We start from the raw sequence: 20,884 nt of genomic DNA, 5'->3' as shown, positions 1-20,884 counted from the left end.
AGAACAGTGATGTAAATTGGGTCCAAGTTTCTAGTGAAGAGGGCCGAGAAGGCTGACTGATAGGCCGAGTTCCTAAGGGTCAAACACGTTGTTGTTCGGAAGTTATTTTGGCACATTTGTGGAGGTCTCTTGCTACAGCAATCTATTGTGCTAGGTCGCAGGCCATAGCACACAACTAGAGGTTGTGTGAGGGCTGTCAAGGGTGGACAGTACCCTAAGAAAGCAGCGTGGGTGAGGAGGAGACCTATGAGGGTATGCTGCAGCCCTTAAAGGGTTTGTTTATTCACTGTGGGATGAAACTAGGGCTACTGCAAGTGCCCTAACTAGAGTGCAGCAAACAGTTGTGCAAACAAATGACAGCATGGCCTAATTGGACTATTTGGGCATGTTGGTGTTGCTGGACATATTATGGGACAACGGCTAGTACAGCATAGTGTTGTCAGCATACAGTGATGGGTAGCAATGCAGCATAATGTAAAAAGGGTGTTGCATTATATGATGCATAGTACAGCACTATGTATGATGCAGCTACATGATTGGATGTAGTGATGATGAGTGCAGCAGTGGCACAACGGGACAGCCATGACATAGTGCAACAATGGCACAACGGGACAGCCATGACATTGTGCAGCAGTGGCACAATGGGACAACAAGCATGTGCAGCATGGTGCAGCACGATGAGGTGCACCATGATGACGAGATGCAACACTATGATAGGTGAAGGAGTCACCTTGGAGAATCAATTGAAGCAGCTTGTCTTCAACTGATCTCATGTATCATCTTCTTAGAGATGATCTATCTAGATAAGTCAAAGTGTTGACTTCTGATGTAAATGTACTATCTCTCTCTCTGTTGAACTATTGAAGAACATATAAGAAGAATTGATCAAAGGTTTCCCCACATTGGGGTTTATCCCTAGCTAGCGCCACATCTTGTGTCCTCTTGTCTTACCTAAAATTAACATGGTATCAGAGCTAAGGTGAAGAAAAAGCCCAAGCAAGAGTGAAAGAGCAATCGCTGAAGACAGTTGGGAAAGAACAAAAGGATCAGTGGATTCCTCATCCCTCTTCAAATTCACCCAGCGTGAAGTCGAAGCAAAGAATATTATCAGAATGGCGCAGCGGAAGTTTTTGATGACCTACCTAAAGATCACTTCAATGGAAAGACCGGATCTAAGGGTGGAAGGAAAGGCAGATGCCTTGGTTGCAATAAGTTCAGCCATTATGTGAAGGAGTGTCCGAATGGCAGGGACACATCACTTGATTATGATAACAATCATGCCAGGGACATCTTCAATGATCAGAGGAATGACAACTAATGCAGGTCAGGAAGGTAACAGCCGAATCTTCAAAGAAAGCAAGGATCCCTAGGTATGAAGAATCAAATGTTGTTTCTAATAAGATAAAGCGGCGTTATCTTGTATTGGCCCTCTCCTTCAGATTCTTTGGGAATCTGGCTTATTGATTGTAGTGCTTCAAGGCACTTCATCGGATAAAAGGGTGCTCTCTCTAATTTGGTAGAGACGGAAACAATCATGGGATTATACTTGGAGTCAATGCCATCTATCCCTGAAAGGGTGTAGGGATGTTACCCCTCAATTATGAGGGTAAATCGATTCATTTACAGAATCTCTTTTATGTACCTGATCACAAGAAGAACCTAGTGTCCATTTCGGCAATGAAAGTCAAAGGTTACAGGGTGGCATTCATCGATGGAAAGGTACGTGTTTGAAAATGGAATTTTCAAATATGCTTTCATTCTTGAGTTTAGGATTGGCAACTTGTATCAAGTTGCAGGAAGTCCATTGGGGACCATGCCAGTTGACACATCTCTTCTATAGCACCGGAGGTCTATCTATGGGGCCCTACCCGATGTTAGTCAAATGGTGACAGGGATGCCTGAATTCAAAAGGAGCATGAAGGTACATGTCTGAGATGTGTCGAAGGAAAATCTTACAAGGGGACCATTCCCCTCATATAGCAGGTGCACAGGTTTAGAACAACCCGAGGGGTTTGAGATTCATGATTGGGAATCTCATGTATGCAGGTGGAAGAAAGCCCTCTATGGCTTGAAGCAAAACACCCCGGGCATAGTATGAGAGTATTGATAGCTGTTTAATGAAGCTGAGATTCACTAGGAGTTAAGCCAATCCAAACCTTTGCTTGAAGGTTGTGGATGATAGACCTCTCATACCAGCACCTTCTGAGAAACGACCTATTTCTGACAGGTGCAGACCCTCTCACTTGCAGAAGTAAGAGGGAGTTGGATTCCAGATATGGAATGGTAAACTACAAGCCCATGACTACCTCGAGGATCTTAACTTTCAAAAGTTATATGGTGGTGATGCCGAACCAGATCTAGGAAATGCCTCTGAGTTTCGTAAACTCATCTGCATTGATGTTCTTGGTGAACTTCTGTCCATATATATGCTTTGCAGTTAGCATGGTGAGCTCATATTTGGTTGAGCCTCATTAGACTGGTGCCAAGAATCTTCTGAGATATCTTCAGGGCACAACACTCATGGATTGAGATACACTGCTGGAAATATGAAGCTGCATGATTATTCGAATGCTGACTGGGCAAGCAGTGTGGAGGATCGCTAGAGCACTTCTCAGTGTTGGTTCTCTCTGGATTCTGCTTCGATATCATGGATGAGCAGGAAGTAGAAGTCGGTTGCTATAAGCACCGCCGAGAACGAATACATAGCTAGGAGTATGATCTCATGTAACGCTGCCTAGTTGTGGAAGTTCATGAGTGAGTTGTTTGTACACATGATGAATACCACTGTGATTCTTTGTGACAACCAGGGGGGGATTCGATTATTGAGGAATCCTGTATTCGATGATTTCTCCAGCGGATAAACATCAGATACTACCTTATCTAGGATATGGTAAGTCGATAAGCGAGGAGGCTCCATCGCATTGAGACTGACGTACAGGTCGCAAACACTTTGTCAAAGCCCTGGGGAAAGGTCAAATCTGTGATTTTCCCGAACGACTTGGAGTCGTTGAGAGACCTTTGTATAAGGGTCCTACATGTTGCATGCACTAAGCTCTGAGAGCTTTGAGGGGCTTGGGGTACTTACTGGAGCGACATACGACCACAGGGCGAGTCACCCTCCCTTGGTGGTGTGCTATGTACAGGGTGACAAGTTCAACCTTTCCCTGTGATACCTCGTGGCAACTATGGAACAGGATGATTAGTTCTCTTGTGGGCCAGGATGATTAGTTCTCCTGTGGCGACCAATGGACAGGATGATTCATTCTCTTATGGACAAGATGATTAGTTCTCCTGTCGAGGCATCCTACCCATGTAGTCTGGGACTCATGGGAAGTACCTCTCATTTGATCAATGAGCAGGGAAATGGGGTTAGGGACCATAGTAGTACTATCGATGGACGCATCGTTGTATCTACCATACTCCCTATGCTAGGATGACCTCCATTGATCTGGGATCAATGAAACTGATCTGGGATCAGTATGAGTGGTTTGAGACACTCTCTTGTGACATTGATCTGGGATCAATGAAACTGATCTGGGATCAGCATGAGTGGTTCGAGACACTCTCTTGTGACATTGATCTGGGATCAATGAAACTGATCTAGGATCAGTATGAGTGGTTTGAGACACTCTCTTGTGATATTGATCTGGGATCAATAAAACTGACTTCGGGTCAGTAGAGAATGGTATGAGACATTCTCGATCAATTCTTCTTCTTCATGGTTTAGCAGAGCAGAGCAGTGCAGGGCACTGATGGCAAAGATAGTACAGTCAGACATATGGATCAGCGGATGGAGTTCTCCCTAGTTGAGAGGGAGTGTTAAAATTGGCAACTAGGGCCAAATTCCATGTGGGTCATCTTATTAATGGCAGCTGATATTTTTCTTGGATCCCTCTCATCGAGAGGTGTAGGATTGATCTAAAGATCATCCGATTCCGATAAGTATTCATGGAGATATGATTTTATTTGTGTTATTGGACAATTCGTCAAGGTCGGCCAGCAACTAATCTACCCCCTCTTGTGCTCCACGTTTTACTATAAAAGGAGGAGGTCGTCAAGTCATTTACACACTCACTTCTCCTAAGATATCTCTCCACTCATTTAGGTTTTGGTGGCTAGAGAGGTCAAGAGAGAGAAGCCCCAGATGCAGTGAAGAAAGGGTTCTATGTGCCCTAGACGCAAATGAAGAACATAGCCCTAGTCGTAGTCAAAGGGAGCTCCAATACGCAGCCAAAAGGAGCCCTAACAACTGTCTAAAGGATGCCCTAATCCGCAGCAAAGAGAGAGCCCTATACAGCCAAGTGGAGGCCCTAATCCGCATATCTAAGGAGCTCTATACACAGCCAAGTGGAGGCCCTAATCCGCAGCCAAAAGGAGCCCTAACAACTGTCTAAAGGGAGCCCTAATCCGCAGCAAAGGGAAGGCCCTCATCTGCAACTAGAGGAAGCCCAACGCTGCCCTACCTAAGGGTGGTATGGATATACCCTAGCCGCAGGAACCTAGAAGAGAACAGGAGTTCTGGAGTCTGGACAACGTGGGAAAACAGGGGTCCAAAGTCTACTACAGGAGGCCGAGTCGCTGAGGTAAGTGCAGATAGTCTTAGGGCTGGAACAGTGATGTCAATTGGGTATGAGTTTCCTGTGAAGAGGGCTGAGAAGGCTGACTGATAGGCCGAGTTCCCAAGGGTCAAACACGTTGTTCAGAAGTTATTTTGGCACATTTTTGGAGATCTCTTGCTACAGCAATCTGATGTGCTAGGCCGCGGGCCGTAGCACACAACTAGAGGTTGTGTGAGGGTTGTCAAGGGTGGAAAGTACCCTAAGCAAGCAGCGTGGGTGAGGAGGAGACCTATAGGGTATGCTGTAGCCCTTAAAGGGTTTGTTTATTGACTATGGGATGAAACTAGGGCTGCTGCAAGTGCCCTAACTAGAGTGCAGCGAACAGTTGTGCAAACAAACGACAGTATGGCCTAATTGGACTATTTGGGCATGTTGGTGTTGCTGGACATATTATGGGACAGTGGCTAGTACAGCATTGTGCTGTCAGCACACAGTGATGGGTAGCAATGCAGCATAATGTAAAAAGGGTGATGCATTATATGATGCATAATATAGCACTATGTATGATGCAACTACATGATTGGATGTAGTGATGATGAGTCAGCAGTGGCACAACGGGACAGCCAAGACATAGTGCAACAATGCCACAACGGGACAGCCATGACATTGTGCAACAGTGGCACAATGGGACAACAAGCATGTGCAGCATGGTGCAGCACGATGAGGTGCACCATGATGACGAGATGCAGCACTATGATAGGTCAAGGAGTCACCTTGGAGAATCAGTTGAAGCAGCTTGTCTTCAACTAATCTCATGTATCATCTTCTTAGAGATGATCTATCTAGATAAGTCAAAGTGTTGACTTTTGTTGTAAATGTAATATCTCTCTCTCTCTCTGCTGAACTATTGAAGAACATATAAGAAGAATTGATCAAGGGCTTCCCCACATTGGGGTTTGTCCTTGGCTAGCGCCACATCTTGTGTCCTCTTGTCTTGGCTTGTCTTCTGCGATTTATGTTTATGTTCTATTTGCAGTTTATTCTAATGTTGATATGATTGCTAATCTGGAAAGATATGTAAAAATTGAAATAAATTGCTCTAAGCATAGAACATACCTAAAATTAACAGATTTTGATGACTTAATGAGAAAACTACAGTTGTTAGTGTCTTTATCTTACTATCTTGTCTTTCTCCTATTGGATCATTGATGAAATGAATATGTATTATGATTTATCATTTATCATTTATGAATTTAGAATTTATGATTCATTGATTTATCATTTATGTGACATGTATTTGAATTTGGTTTGTACTATGCATGCTATAATGTTACTTACTTTGTAAACAGTAAAACTTACATCTAGATGAAGATCTATGTTTGAAAATTGAAACCAATGAATTTGTATCATTAATGAGAATTTGTGTAAGAAATATCTAATTTTTAATATATATATATATATATATATATACGTATCCTAACGTGCTTTGGTACAGGGGGTCAACGTGTCTGAATCCGACACTTGAATCCCCGTACCCGATGAATCCCGAATCCCCGTGTCAAGTTACTTAGTTGTCAAGGTAGCATATGTTCCACCCCTAGGCTCACATTTTGGGAGGTGACCGAGAGGGAGTTACATGGTACTTTTTCAATTGGACAACTTGAGGCGTTAGGTGAGCATGAGGTGCGGAGGATGGTAGTCCTTGTTGTCACAATGATGCCTAGGCTTCCGGCAGTACCCGAGCACATCATCAGGAGCTGGGATAGCAGATCTCGCTATGTGATTTGGCAGGCATAAAGCAGCTGGATATCACGGCACAAATTCTTGATGCTTGGCGTCTACCTATTGGATACCTACAGAAGACAAAGACAAGGCGCAGAGGGGTCCCAATAGCTAGCAGCATAATACAGCAACAGGCAAAGAGGATTTGGGGTTGTAGACCTCTAGTATGGTTATGGGATCTAGGGATCCATTGGCTTGATGGGATACTCCACTCCTCAGTGAGCCTGGTCAGAATAACAAGCAAACTGATTCATTCACAGGCAAACACATGGGGAGTCACCAAAGCCCTCACCATAGGGCGAAACAGATTGTTACTCAGGATTGGGCCCAGCCATGGGGCGATATGTGCTGGCACTATTTAAGCACTTTGGCAGGTTGGGCCTAACCTCGATCATCGCATAGATTGCAACCGAGAATTATGTGGAAGGAGGTTATGGTACGAGCATGCTAGACAATTCATGATGACCAGAGTGTCACGGTCAACAGGATAGTTTCTTGCTACGCTGGGAAGGGGGCCCTAGCATCACAATACTTAGTGGTTCAGCTACCCATAGGGGTGAGATGGTCTCTACAGGAGAGGTTCATCCAGATTTCCCACCGGGTTTCCGTGATTCGTTGATGGCGTGGGAGACTTCATCAGCATGGCAGGATGGCCAGCAAGAGGATTTCAGGAGGAGCTCATGCAAGAGAGGCTTCATTTCTAAGTTGCCGGAAACAGCTACCCTAACCCCCAAAATGGTGTTTTCCCGTTTCAAATCCGGGAACGAAACGCCGGAAAAACGTTTTTGTGTTGTTTTTTTATTTTGGATACGAGACGTTTTTTTCAGACAGCGTTTTTGTAGAAAAAACGTGCCGTTTTAAAAAATTGAAAACGTTTCATGAAAATCTGAAACGTATTTGTAAAAAGTTTAAACGTATTGATAAAAAAAAAACGTTTTTGAGGTATGCCCGCCGGGAACAACTAACAGATTTTTTTTACTACGCAAACCTAACTTACAAACTAAGCTGCACGCATTACTAAACCTATGCTTTACTTGTTGCTGCCATAAGTTCATAACCCGATTACGGAAGCCGCCGTCGAGACAGGTCACAGTTTCCAGAACTGTTCAGTAACCAGTTTGGCCGCGGACAGAACTTTTTGTTATCCAATGTTTTGTCGCAGGAAACGATGATGACTTGTGAATAGCCACTGTAAAGCAAGACCGTAAAATCTGAGAAATATCTTTGTGCGAGAGATTAAGCATAGCCACGAAAGAGGTACTTTTAAATTTGCATTTAATTTAATATTTAGTTTTTAAATTTCGTATATCTAATAATTAAAATTTTGTTTTAATAGATTTATATATTTTGTTATTTTATTAATATATTTGATTTATATTATTATAATTCTATATTATTAATCAATTAATTATATATAATTATATTATTTAGAATATTAAAATAAACTTCACCATGCATATTTTATCTTATAAGATTCATTGTAATCTATCTTAAAATTATAGCAAACCAATTTTCATGGTAAATTGAGAAATTCAAAAGTGCTTACACTACAAGGTCCTATAATAATTGATCTTTTAAAATTTATTGTGAGAATAATAGGTCTATCAACTGTCTTATTCTTCTATTTCAGAATGTAATATTGTAAATTGTTTAGTAGATTATATTTTCTTATTCATAAAATAAAATAATATTTTTTGATACTATATTTAATTTGTATGTTTAAAATAAAATAAAATTAGTATGTTTTCTTATGTAATATGTTGATGTATAAAGTTATGTTTATTTAATCTTTTTACAAGACAAATATTCATAGCATTTTCTCATTTTTATATATCTTAAAAGAGAATTAATAATCAATGATAGAGTAGGAATTCCTCGAGGGCAATTGGGTGAGAATATTCTCATGAAGATTATTGAAATCTTAAATTTTTGGTGAAATGTTTGGAATCCATTGAACTTGGATTATATAGGTTTGGTTTTGAATTAAGATTTTATGGTTTTTTAGTAAATGTAATTTATGATGGTGTTTTAACTTTTAACTTTTAAACTTTTGAACAACCATATGAATTATGAGTAATGATAGTAGACTACCAGTCATAGTTCATTTTGTACTTTGTACTATGTAGTAATTAGTATGCATTATTAATTTTGGTAATGATGGTGTTCGTGTAACTTGTCATGTTGATAACTTGATGTTTGAAATTTGAAACAAAAACTTGATGATATGTTGAAACTTGAAACTTGAATCATGAATGTTATAATAATCGTTAATGATGATGACAATGTTGAATGTTTATGGCATATGTTGAATTGATGATGATGAATCATGATAGATCATAGATGATAATCTAGATTCTGAAATATGAATGGTAATATGAAATTTTTATTTTTAAAATATATATATTATGTGCCGTTTCCTGCCGTATCATATCCAGATTTTTTGAAAATTTGCCGTATCCGTTTCAAACCCCGTACCCGTATCTGTTCCCGTATCCATTTCCTGGTAACTTAGCTTCATTCGCATGGGGATTGAGTTGTATCTTCAGGGGCCCACACTTAGAGTGCATGGGGTGGAGTCGGTGGACTATTCGGTAGGGCAACTTCATGAGGATTTGGACGGAGTTTTACATCATCGGGATGCTCTACTTATTGGCAGTAGACAAAGGGGTTCCAACGCCCCTATCTCGCAGGATAGTGAGTGGAGCAAGGGGTTCTCCATGTTGATCAGGTTGGCTTGGGATCCTGGTATCGAGGGACTCCTTCACTATAGGATAGTACAGTGATCAGGGACGATCCAATGGCATATTTGGGACCCTGGTGAAGTTTGCAGCGACAGTGGGGATCCACCATCAGAGAGGGCACTTGTTCAGGCACTGCTTGAGGACAAGCAATTTTTGGTGCATTAGAGGAGCTTGTCGAATGAGGATGCTACTTGGGAGGGCAAGCACATACTTGAGCATCCAACACTGAAGTTGCTTTGGGACAAGCAACATTTGGGAGGGGAGGAATGTCATGTCCCTTCCTAAATTAATTTGGAACAAGACTAATTATTGCATTTGGGGCCAATTTTCGAGATAGTGGGGCCCATTCAATTTTATTAGGAGATTAGACTTAGGAGAAGTTATTTTGTTGTGGTTAAGTTCTACGTGGGGGGCACCCACACTAGGGAATACACACTCCCTAGTTCGAATTGCTTGGAGGGGAAAAGTCAATGGTTAAGTGAGGGCCCACAATGGAGGGAAAAATTGAAGGGAAAAGTGCTCCATGAAATCTATATAAGGAAGGCAGCTCTCCTCATTTCATCATCTTTGGCATATCGAATTTCTCTTTGGTTGCTCGAGTTGCTTAGCCGAGTCACTTGTTGTTTAGCAAGAGTTCTTCAAGCAGAGAGCTCACCCTTTCTTCAAGGGACTTCGAGTGCCACCATAGAGAGGTTCATCTACATTCTTTCGGAGGAGGTTTTAATTGTGATTTCTAGCAGTTGTATCCGGTGTCTCCAAGTGGTGCGTATTCCTGGAGGACGCAGTGAGGAGAGGCCGAGTTGTGATTTTGATATATCTCAGAGAAGCTTTGGCCGGGAGAAATTCTGAAAGGGAGGCTCGGGTGTTTTGCGGCATTTTGGATGAGTTTTTGAGCTGAGAGAGAGAGCTTATATTCAGTGGGGTTTTCGCATTTCCTGGGCCATCGCAGAGGGAGAATATTGTGCACAAGTGGGAGGTGGAGCCTCAACTATTGAGGCTGATCGTTGTCGAGAGAGACAAGGGAAACACTAGTGGAGGTGATTGCTACTTTTCTGGAGCATTGGAGAAGGATTTTGTTGGTATATTTGCAGGTTGTGTGCTTCAGCAATTTTGGAGGGCGTAGGACCTCTTGGGCATCAGTTTTGGAAGGTCAAAATCCAGCCAAACCATTTATGGGATTTTTGGGTCTTCTGAAAGGAGTCCGTGGTTAAAATTTCAGAATTTTCCAAACAATATTCGGGCCTAAAATCCTAATTTTTCTAATAGGGCAAATTGCTAGTTAGCTGGGGAATTTGCACCATGTTTGTGGGTTCGAATTTGGCTTGGAGATAGGCCAAACTCTCTCTGGGTTTTTGTGGGTTTTGGTCAAGGAGCTTGAGGTTAAATTTGCAGCATTTTAGCACCAGAGGTGGAGTTTCTTGCAGTCCCTTTCCAGCGAGCAGTACAGCTTTCTAGGCAGCGCAGGGCATTAGAGGAGCAGTCATTTCCAGCATTTGAGATCATTGTATTATCACCTGGGTTATGTCGCGCCGACTCACACTTGCCATTGAGGCAAGCCCAGGTGCATTGCTCCATACTATTGTACTTGCTCCATTGATTAATAAAATGGCTCAGCTGGTTCTCATTTCTAGAGTTTTTATGAGCATTTGCTGATTGTTTAAAATTTTTGTGTTGTAAATCGTTTTTGCTTTGCATATCACTGTTTATTTAAGTTTGGAACATTACAAAATCACAACTAAAATGTGTGATGTTGCTGTAGGAAGCTCCTCTTGCTAAAAAATGAATGAGAAGTGAGTGTATGAAGTTCTTTTTTCATAGAAAGGAGGAGGCTGTTAGAGTTTCTACATAATTTTGATTTTATTTTATTCTAGAGAATTCTAATTTTAAATTTTTTTCTAGAGAATTCTAATTTTAATGTTTTTTAAAATGAAATTAGCTTGGGAGTAAATTAAACTTAATTAAAATGATAATTTTAGCAGTTTTGGGCCATAGAAGGGCCCCAAGCCCTTCTTGGCCGCTTGAGTGGGCCCACACAACTCAGCAAATGCACTGAAATACTATGGAAATGGCCCAAAATGGCTCCAAAACGCCAATGGTTGTACCGTATGGAGTTTCCAAATTGTGAAATGCTGTACAGTATGGCCGACAGCGTTTTGGGGCAGTTTCAGCATTTTGGCGCATTTCAGTTATTGGTACAGGTGCTGGGGTAGCATTTCCTTTAACATAGGTTAAAAACGAATGTATTTCAACAGTTATGATGGGGTCAAATAATCAAACTACCATTATGTCATTCAGATAATTAGACTACATTTTAAAGGTACATATACAATATAATGAACCAAACTTTAATTGACTGTACTAATTAATAAAGATGTTCTATATACTCACTCCTGGTTTCTGGAAAGCTGTACTTTTCATTTAAATATGTCCGCTATAGCCCTCTATCTTAAGTCTGTATAGCATCTTGCAAAAATGAAATTCTGCATAATGATAGAAGAGGCCTATCCAGTCAATAAACCAAATGGACATACCGGAATAAACAGTTGCTCCAACGCTCCAGCATGTCGCCAATGTTGAATACAAATGCCCTGCTGATACAGTGTAGTGTGAGTCTAACAGCACATGAAGACATCAAAGATCCAAACTTTTGTCTTCAGACATCAATGATAGGCCCAGTAAACAAATTACCCTTTAAGGGGTGGTACATCCTCCCAAATCTGAGGCCAGCTGTCCTTATTCCTACAAATCTGCAGAGTGAAACTGATTCAATATAGTTGTACCAATGAACGTCAGTTCCTATTCATTTTCTTGATAAATCTCTCTTGAACTTGCCTGGAGCCCTTGCACTCCATCCGTCGCAAGGAGTGTCAACATTCCATAGTCAGAATGAGCAGAAGCACCAATTATTCCACTTTCCGAACTGGATGATTTACCTAACCATTGAAATTTCAGTCCTCTTCCTTAACAACAAGATGTCACATCAAACATATGAAATGTATTTATGATGAAAAAGATACAAAAATGGCAAGCATGTCCAACCTGGGTAATGTAAGAGCCGGATAAAGGCCAGTGGTTCATCCATCATCCCTGGTTTGTTGAAGTATGTTGCATCCAAGTTCAGCGCCAATGCAATAAGTGGGATCAACCTCCTCCCAACATTCCTGGGCATGAAAACACATCTTTTTGTAATCCAAAACAAACGAATGCTCAAGCCTTGGAAAGCAGGGTATAACAAGATACTCCCTAATTCATAATTTCTGCTTCGAACATCATTGAACCACATTTATTTGGACAGTCTTGTGAAGGACACTAATTAGTGATTTGTAAGGTGTGAACTGCAAGAACATACAAATGTCCAAACTCAGGATACCACTTGATATCCTACATAAAATTCTTATGCACAATAAAATATGTTAAATTTCAGTTTTGTGGTAAAATATATAAAGCTTTCACTAGGAATTGATACATTGGTTTTCATGTGCAATATGAACCTTAAGCACATGCTCTTGGCATAAAATGTTTATGGCTATTTGACATGTTTACGAAATATTACTACATATATGAAAGGTGTTTTAATTAGTTGGTTTATGACTCAAAAACACCATAGTCCTAAGCATTGAAAGTCAAGATTAATCCTCAAGTGCTTAGGGACATAACTCAAATCTTATAAGCAGTATTAATCTTATAAGATGTTTTATAAGCAGCATGCCCAATGTTGGAAAAATCATTGTATCAATCTTTCCAGAATATCTTTTTAAGCTGTGACATGTTATGCATTTGTGCACACATCATAGCATAGCCCTATGCATGCCTGAGGTTTGTTAATTTTTCATGGAATTGAGAAAAGGAACTATATAAGATCACACTAAGCAATCTCATTGAGCAATTAAGGTTGGATTTGATTCACTTTGAGCAGGTGAGACTCAGGGATCAAGTGTACTTGTGCATGGGGCACTATGGCTATGATAGATTAAACTCAAGAAATTGCTATGAAAATTAAATATAGCTCAAATCCATCCATACATCATTCTGATTGTTTTAACATAATGACTCAAATATCACACACAAGACACTCTAGTTCCATGTGTAGAAAACAGCTATCGGAGGACTTCTAGTTAAAAATACCACAGAAACCAATCCCCTAGAAATATGAAAATGACAAATGGAAATCAATCCCTACTCCAAAAAAGTTTCTTTAATGGCAATGAATATGATTGTTTAGCCCTCCTAAGTACAATGGTAGATTATGATAAACTCCTTTGTTCTCAATCTCCAACCACTACAAAGAAATATGACCCTAAAAAATTGAAATTTAGCGTTTATAGAGACTTTTTCATAACCATGGCAATTTTTTCCAAAAAATTCAGTTATGCAATGTCACTAAAAATCACCATTTTTTTGAAAACGATATATTGCTTAATCTTATGCCAAAAGAAAGAATATTGAAGTTCAAAAACTCCACCTTGCTTCAAATGTTGTTGCTGAACATGGAAGGACTAGAGATGACATGCCAGATTGGCACCCAAATAAATTGGAGAAGAAGCTAGTATTATGGGATGCTACGAAGCCCTTTTAGGAATAGTGTAGAAAAACACATCCTTTTATTATGCCTGTTACCGCACAAACCAATAGGGGTCCTAGAAGGGGGAACCCTAAAGGACAACTACTAGGGCACAACAACAAATGGGACAGAGGCCCATTGTCACCACAGCTTATGTCCCCTTCTCTTCTCAGATTTTCACTGATGTGAGGAGTCCCAGTATCCCTCACTTGTGATAGGTGTTCCTGCGATAGCTTTTAAGTGAGGCAAGGATGGCTCATTCAGTGGAAAGGCTCAATTGAGGCGTGAGCTTTGGGGGAAGCTATGAATGGCCTTCCACGAAAAACCACTTAGGAGGAGGACTAAATTAGACCTAGGGTTGAAATATGTGATAGGATAGAAGCTCATCCAAGGTCGATATAGTCAAGAGAAAAGGTTTTGAATGATAGGCTATAACTTGCAAACCTTCAAGAAATCCCCAAGTCAAATCAGCTTCAAGGGTTCCCACTTGGTGTGATAGCTAGGGCATCAATTTATTTGAAATTCCACCGTTGGAATTCATTCAAAACTGGAGGATGCCTAGAGGAGACAATGAAGAAATTTGTCTGAACAAAATCCCAAAATTCCTCCTCCCTAAAATTTCACACCAAGCCCTAGAAAATCTCCTTATCCATAGAGGGACGAAGAAAAGAGGTGAAATAATGATATTTCGTTGATTTAATGTGATCACCAAGGATCTAGGACCAATGCCTAGCAATTGGGAGGATTGGAGTCAAAATGATCTCGACTTGGCAAACTTCACTCTTCAAGGAGGCCTAAAGAAGCAACTTCACTATCTATGGATGCAACTACACAACAACTTTAGACTTTTACACTTCGATGGCAATTATTATGGAGTTTCAAGGATGCAAATGCAAATTATCCCCTAGGAACATTCATTCATTCTTTTCCCAATGAGTAACACATGCAAAAATCTCCAATAATTTCAATGATTCCACTAATTCGCATTAATTAGGGCACATTATTTCACCATAAGAAAATAATTCCATGCATTAAACATCCATTAAAACATAAATATAGCATTATATTGCACTTACAAGACAAAGAAGAATATATCCATCCACAATCTTGCCAACAAGAAGCTCCAAGAGAGGTAGCGAAAAATTTCCATACATCAAAATGCATTTAATCATCCCAAATCACTCCACAAAGTGAAGGATGAAATGCTCTAATAGAGAGGTCAAAAATCCCAAGTGTGATGAACAATACAAATGAGGCCTCTTCTATTTATAAGGGGCTCCTTAAGTTCGAAATGGTCTAATTAGCTTAATTAAGCCCCTAATAATATTTTAATGTGCAAATAATTATTCTTCATTCTTCATTATTGATTGATATTCTTCATCATTCTTCATTATTGATTGATATTCTTCTAACATTGCATTCTTCCATACTTGATGTTCAGTTTCCTTTTCGTAAGAGGTAGGTTCTGCTTCAATGAGTTTGGTCATGTATGTTGCATAACCTGAATATCTCTTGGGTTTTTTGCTTTCTTTGAATATTCCTTTTGTTGTTGCATGTCCTTCAGCTGCTCGTAGAGTTGATCTTAACCAAGCTGGTATTTTTTGAGTCTTTGAAATGATGACAGGTTGTACAGGTTTGCTTGGTCATTTTGGTTCTTCATGATGATCAACTGTAGGTTATGGAGGATTGTCTTGTTCTAGATTTTCTTCATTGGGAAAGATGAGTCCTTCTTCTTCATCAGAGTCAATGGGGATATCCTTGGACTTCTTGTATGCAATACTTTCATCAAATGTGACATCTCTGCTTACTTCAATACGTCGTTCTTCCTTGATGTAGATTCTATATGCTTTGGATGAGGTGCTATAACCAATGAAGATTCTTTTCAAACCTGTAGGGTCCAATTTCTTCTTCTTGTCCTTGGGAATATGAATGTTAACAAGACATCCAAAAATTCTAAGGTGATCAACATTTGGATTCTTTCTCATAAATGCTTCTTCCAGGGTCATGTTACCAAAAATTCTATGAGGATTTCTATTTTGGATGTAAATTGTTGTCATGGAGGCTTCACCCCATAATAATTTGGGAAGGTCTTGGTCATGTAGCATGGCTCTTACACATTCTTCAATAGATCGATTCTTCCTTTCGGCTACACCATTCTGTTGAGGATTGTAAGGGACTATTAGCTCCCTCTTAATCCTAACTTCCTTGCAAAAGGCCACAAGTTCTTTAGATGTATATTCTCCTCCATTATCTGATCTCAGAGTCTTGATCTTCTTTTTTGTCATATTCTCTACCTTTGCCTTGAACTCTTGGAACTTTTCAAATAGTTTATCTTTAGACTTCAAGAAATATATCCAAGTCTTTCTAGAACGATCATCAATAAATGTTACATAGTATTGATGACCACCAAGTGATTTTTTTGACATGGGTCCACAAACATCAGAGTGGATTAGGTCCAAGATTTCCTTGGATCTTGTGTCACTGCTAGGGAATGGTTTCTTCACATTTTTACCAAGGGCACACCCTTTACAAACTCCTTCATGCTCTTCCTTTAATTGGGGTATACCAATAACCATTTGATTCAGGGATGGCAATATTTTGTAATGGAGATGACCATACCTTCTATGCCACAACTCACAAGGATTGATGTCTAAATGTACTAAATCTTGAGGAGGAGGAGTTAGAAGTCTATACAACCTCCCTTCACGAATCCCAATAGTCCTTGCATTTTCTATACTAGATCCCTTTGCCCAAATAATTACTTTGCCATCAACAAATGCTACCCTGTCTCCTTTATCTTCTAAACAAGAAATAGAAAGAAAAATCTTTTTCAAACCTGGAACATAGAGGATGTTGTTGAGATGAATGTTTCCACTGGATTCCAGCTCTATGGAGGTAGATCCAATCCCTTTGACCGAATAGCTATTCTTGTCTCCAAGTTCGACTTTGTGAGAAGAGATTCCTTTAGATAGAGTATTGAAATGTCCATGTTCACCTGTCATATGCCTTGAATCTCCACTATCGATTACCCATGTGCTTTCATCTTCAAATGAACTTGTAAATGATGAGTATAGACTTCCATCAGATAGATTAGAGATGAATTTGGTGATGTATCCTTTGATGGATTCAAAGAGACTCCTAAGAGCCTTGAGACCTTCCTTCATGTACCTTGCCATTGAAAAGAGAGAGAAGATAGTTGCTACAAAGATGTCTTCAAACAAGAGTGCCAATAAACTGTGATCTTCAAGCTTCCTTCCTTCACCTTAGCTCTGATACCATGTTGAGAAACCAAGTGCTAGATAGATTAAAGCTTGATTCCTCTTTCTTGATAATTACTTGTGAATGTTAGTTGTCTTCTTATTAATTTATGTTCTCTTCATCAAGCAATTATACAAAACTTCAAAGCATAAAGATCACAAAGAGACAAAGAACACCAGAAATTAGGCTCCAAGCCAGGGCAAAACCCCACAAGGGGGAAACCCAAACAATCCTTCTCTTATAGAATCAGATCAAAATGAGATATCCAAGACCCAAGTCCAAGACCAAGACCAAGAATGCCACAAAGATCCAAGTCAACCCTCCTCCAAGTCTCCTCCAACCAAGTCAAAGTCAACGAAAGTCAACGCTGGTCAAACCACCTTAAAGCTCGTCAAATCGCTGAAACTTCGGATCTACAGTGAAGGATGAATTTCAAACCTGTAATGTTTGCAAAGTTTCCCCAGAAACTTCACACATGTGAGCAAAAATAAGCTAGAAAACTTGAATCTCTCTCCTTTGACTTCTCACTCTCTCCTTTGATTTCTGCTTCTTTTTCTTCTTGTCTTTGGCACAGAAATCGATGTGTTGTGTGAGTGAATGAATGATCTTCCAAGAGGTCGAGTTGAATTGTATAAATAGTTGTCCAGGAGCATCGAATAGTTGCCTCTTAGGCCGACTTGTTCGAGGGCCGCCTTAGTCTTGTGTTGACACTTTGACTCAAAAATAAAATTCTTTTTCTTTTTCTTTCAAAATTCCAAATGGGACTTGACAAAAACATTTCTTTTGACTCGTAATAAAATTTCCTTTGACTCTTTTGACTCTGTAAGCATGAACAACATGCTTTGACCAAATAAAATGATAATAATGAATATAATAAATGATAAAAAATACATTTCATTACATTATGAAGACCGACACTATTTATTCAACATTGCAATATCCTCCAATCCCCACACCCTCAATCCTCCTTGGTCTCTATCAAGGATGGTACATTGTTGTTCCACTAAATGGCGAATTGAGGGTTACGTAAAGATTAGGGCGTAGGATTGCTCTCTTATGGGAACTTTTATGTATGACATGTCCATTTGAATGGTACCTCCTAGGTTGGCAGCCCATTTCCTAAACAGCAACATTCCCCAGGCATTATGAATATCAATATCAATTACAATAACATTCATAGATATCTTATTTTCAAGGTGCCAATGCAAAGATGTAGACATATTTTCAATTATCCCGCATACTTCAATGGCCCTTGAGTCAATTTCACATACATTTCTATATGGTCTTGTAACTTCCAATCCCAATTTCTTTATGATATTCAAAAGCATTATGTTAGTTGATGCTCCTGGATCAAGCAGGAAATGATGTAGCAAGAAACCATTGATTTCGAGGGTTATGAAGAATGGAGGATGTCCTTCATCAAACTTTTGCGTGTAAAACACAATAAGGGAATCAGTTTCATTATTCTCATTTGTATGATGTTTTTCAAGACTTTCATGGGGCAACTATTGCTACTTACTTTGACCTTCTTCAATATTGTTAATTTGAGTAGAAATCCACTCTCCAAATATGCGCTTAGCATCTTCGAAGAAATCATTTGAGGAGACATGGACCATTTTAGGTTTTAGGAAGCTCTTGCTTCATGAAATCATATATTTTGATAGCACTGTGTTGGGCTTGCTTAGTTGTTACAGAATCATTATTTCTAAGATGATATGACACATCTCCCTCAAATGCTTGAAGGTATGAAGAGAGGACCAATTCATTAGGAGGTTTCAACTTTTCAGTATTAGGACTAATATATGGTTAAACCTTTGGTCGAATTCCCTAATACTTTAAAATGCCTCTTTCTTAACTAAGAAGAAATCTTTGTACAAATCCACAATGTCTCTTTCCTCAATCCATCTAAATGAGAAGACATCTAATAGATCATCCCACGAGTGTATACACTTGCTCGAGAGGGTTTGAAACCATTCCTCTGTGTACCCATCTAAGGATAGAACAAAAAGTCTCATTATCACGTCATCTTCAGTCTCCCTACTTAGGTGAGAGGAACAAGGAATTCCAAAGTCTCTCAAGTGCCTCTTTGAATTAAAAAAGGTATTGTCATTAAAGAGTGGCAACCACTTGTGATTTTTAGGCATGGGGTGAGGATACCCTAATATCCCTTCTAGATCAAGACAAGACATGGTGTAATTCATCCAAGGGTTTATGGTAGCAACCATGTTAAGTTTGTCAAGGACAAAAACCCCAAGGGAGCTTTTGTTCGTCTATGATATGTGAGGATCCAATCAAGCTCCTCACTCTTCATGATTACGGAGTCGCCTTATGAGAGGTTATATCACAACTTTTAGGATAACTCTCATCAATATTTTAATGAAGCTTTAACTTTGGATTACGAGGAGGTTAACTTAGCTCCTCCCTGGCAGTGACACCAAATATGTTGTCGCAAAATCTAGCAAGACCAGTGCAAGGCCTCACCGGGCAAGGGGCCGAACTTTATGGCAACAATAAGGAAGGGTTTCCACTATCACCTCAACAACCTTCCTCCCACTATTTAGTGGGATTTCAACCCCAAGGGAGGCTTTCCTAAAATACTTATAAGGTATTCTAATTATAGGGCTCAAGGAGATTTATTTTTGAAGGTCTAAGGATGGATAGAGGGCTCAGCAAGGCCAAATATGACCAAGGTATTCAATGTTAGGGTTCAAGCTCTCTAAAGTTAAACCAATGAATGGGTTGTTATAAGTTAGGGTTTGAATGATCTTCAATATTAGGACATGCAATGGCATATAGCAACCCTAGAAAAGCCCTAGATATGATCTTCAACAAGAAGGAAGCAAGGGCTTCAAATAGAGACTAGGGCTAAACTAGGGTAAACAACTTTAGGGTTGTTAGATATGCATCAACAAAAGAAAAAGACGGGGTGTTAGCCCTTATAGGGCATGTAAGGCAATCCACTATGCTAGATTTTGCTTTCGTAGAATTTATGGAGACTAGCCTACAATTCAAGACCACCCTTCAATAATGAAACTACACTTTTACACATAAATCATCTCCTAAAACCCTAGAGGCTACCCTAGCCATTTAGGAGAGAGAAAAAAGAAAAGGACACCTTTTGGGGTTTTAATGTGATCAACGCACTTTTGGACCAGCAACTTATCCTACAAGACCTATTGGAGTCTTTATGGCACAAAATACCAAGGATAATGAAGGAGCAAGGAGGGATAATCTAGGGCATCCACTTCTAGAACCATAATTATTCTTCTTGTGAGGGGAGAAATTAAGTATAATGTCTGCACATATAGAGTTTCCTTATAGGCTTTATAGAAGACAATTTTGCATGCAATTATGAAGCAAAATTTCAACAATGATAAGCATTTAGTCAGGGAACAAGTGAAACATTTTAAACATGAAAACATGCAAAATATCAATGATAGACAATAAAATTATAAAAAAATTCCACAAGAGCACTTCTTTCAATCCTAGAATAACGTCTCCAAGCAAAAATAATTCCAATTGCAAATCACATCCAGAAAGATCACATTATGTCTAATGTAGAGAAAAAGAGTCAAGTTGCACTCTCTTTAGGAGAGGTCGAATTACATGTGTGTGATGATGAAAAGACAAATGACGGGGAGGCTATATTTATTATTTATATGAGCCTTCTTCCACTCATTTTACAAATAAAACAACTAAGAAGCCCCATTGACAAGTTTACTTTAAGTGTTCCATAAGAAAGTGGTTACAAGCCAACCTCACAACTCAAAAACATAACCTAAATGCCATAAAATCCCACATGTGTAGCAATAAATGCTCATAAAGCATAGCAGCGTCCTCCAAATTATTGATTTTTGCGTAGCTTGAGCGGTACTCCAAGCCCTAGGGTTCGGGGTTTGGAGGTTAGAGCACCACAAAGTTCATTTATGGACTTGGAACCCAAGCTTGGAGTTTTGCACCCAATGATGTTTGGGCCAAAACCA

At 39.6% G+C, this 20,884-nt stretch overlaps 1 protein-coding gene across 4 annotated transcripts in view; it reads right to left on the bottom strand.

Annotated features, from left to right (window-relative positions):
* The window catches only part of LOC149261528 (kihadalactone A synthase LFS-like), a 231,141-nt gene that overhangs the window by 9,980 nt on the left and 200,277 nt on the right, over window positions 1–20,884 (bottom strand). For 3 of the 4 annotated variants that reach the window (XM_089422358.1, XM_089422360.1, XM_089422363.1), the window contains 4 exons: window positions 12,122–12,243; window positions 11,915–12,015; window positions 11,771–11,829; window positions 11,614–11,673 (listed from right to left, as the gene is read on the bottom strand). In XM_089422358.1, coding sequence (XP_089278484.1) covers window positions 11,614–11,673; window positions 11,771–11,829; window positions 11,915–12,015; window positions 12,122–12,243 — 342 coding nt within the window. The remainder of the gene's footprint in view (window positions 1–11,613; window positions 11,674–11,770; window positions 11,830–11,914; window positions 12,016–12,121; window positions 12,244–20,884) is intronic. The other variant, XM_089422366.1, reaches the window with a different exon arrangement.

Source organism: Pinus tabuliformis, chromosome 6 (genome assembly GCF_031772625.1).
Source record: "Pinus tabuliformis cultivar Carrire ecotype Pingquan chromosome 6, CPIR1, whole genome shotgun sequence".
NCBI classification, from domain to species: domain Eukaryota; kingdom Viridiplantae; phylum Streptophyta; class Pinopsida; order Pinales; family Pinaceae; genus Pinus; species Pinus tabuliformis.
Note: the sequence above shows the minus strand (reverse complement) of the source record. Positions and strands in the feature narration are given on the sequence as shown.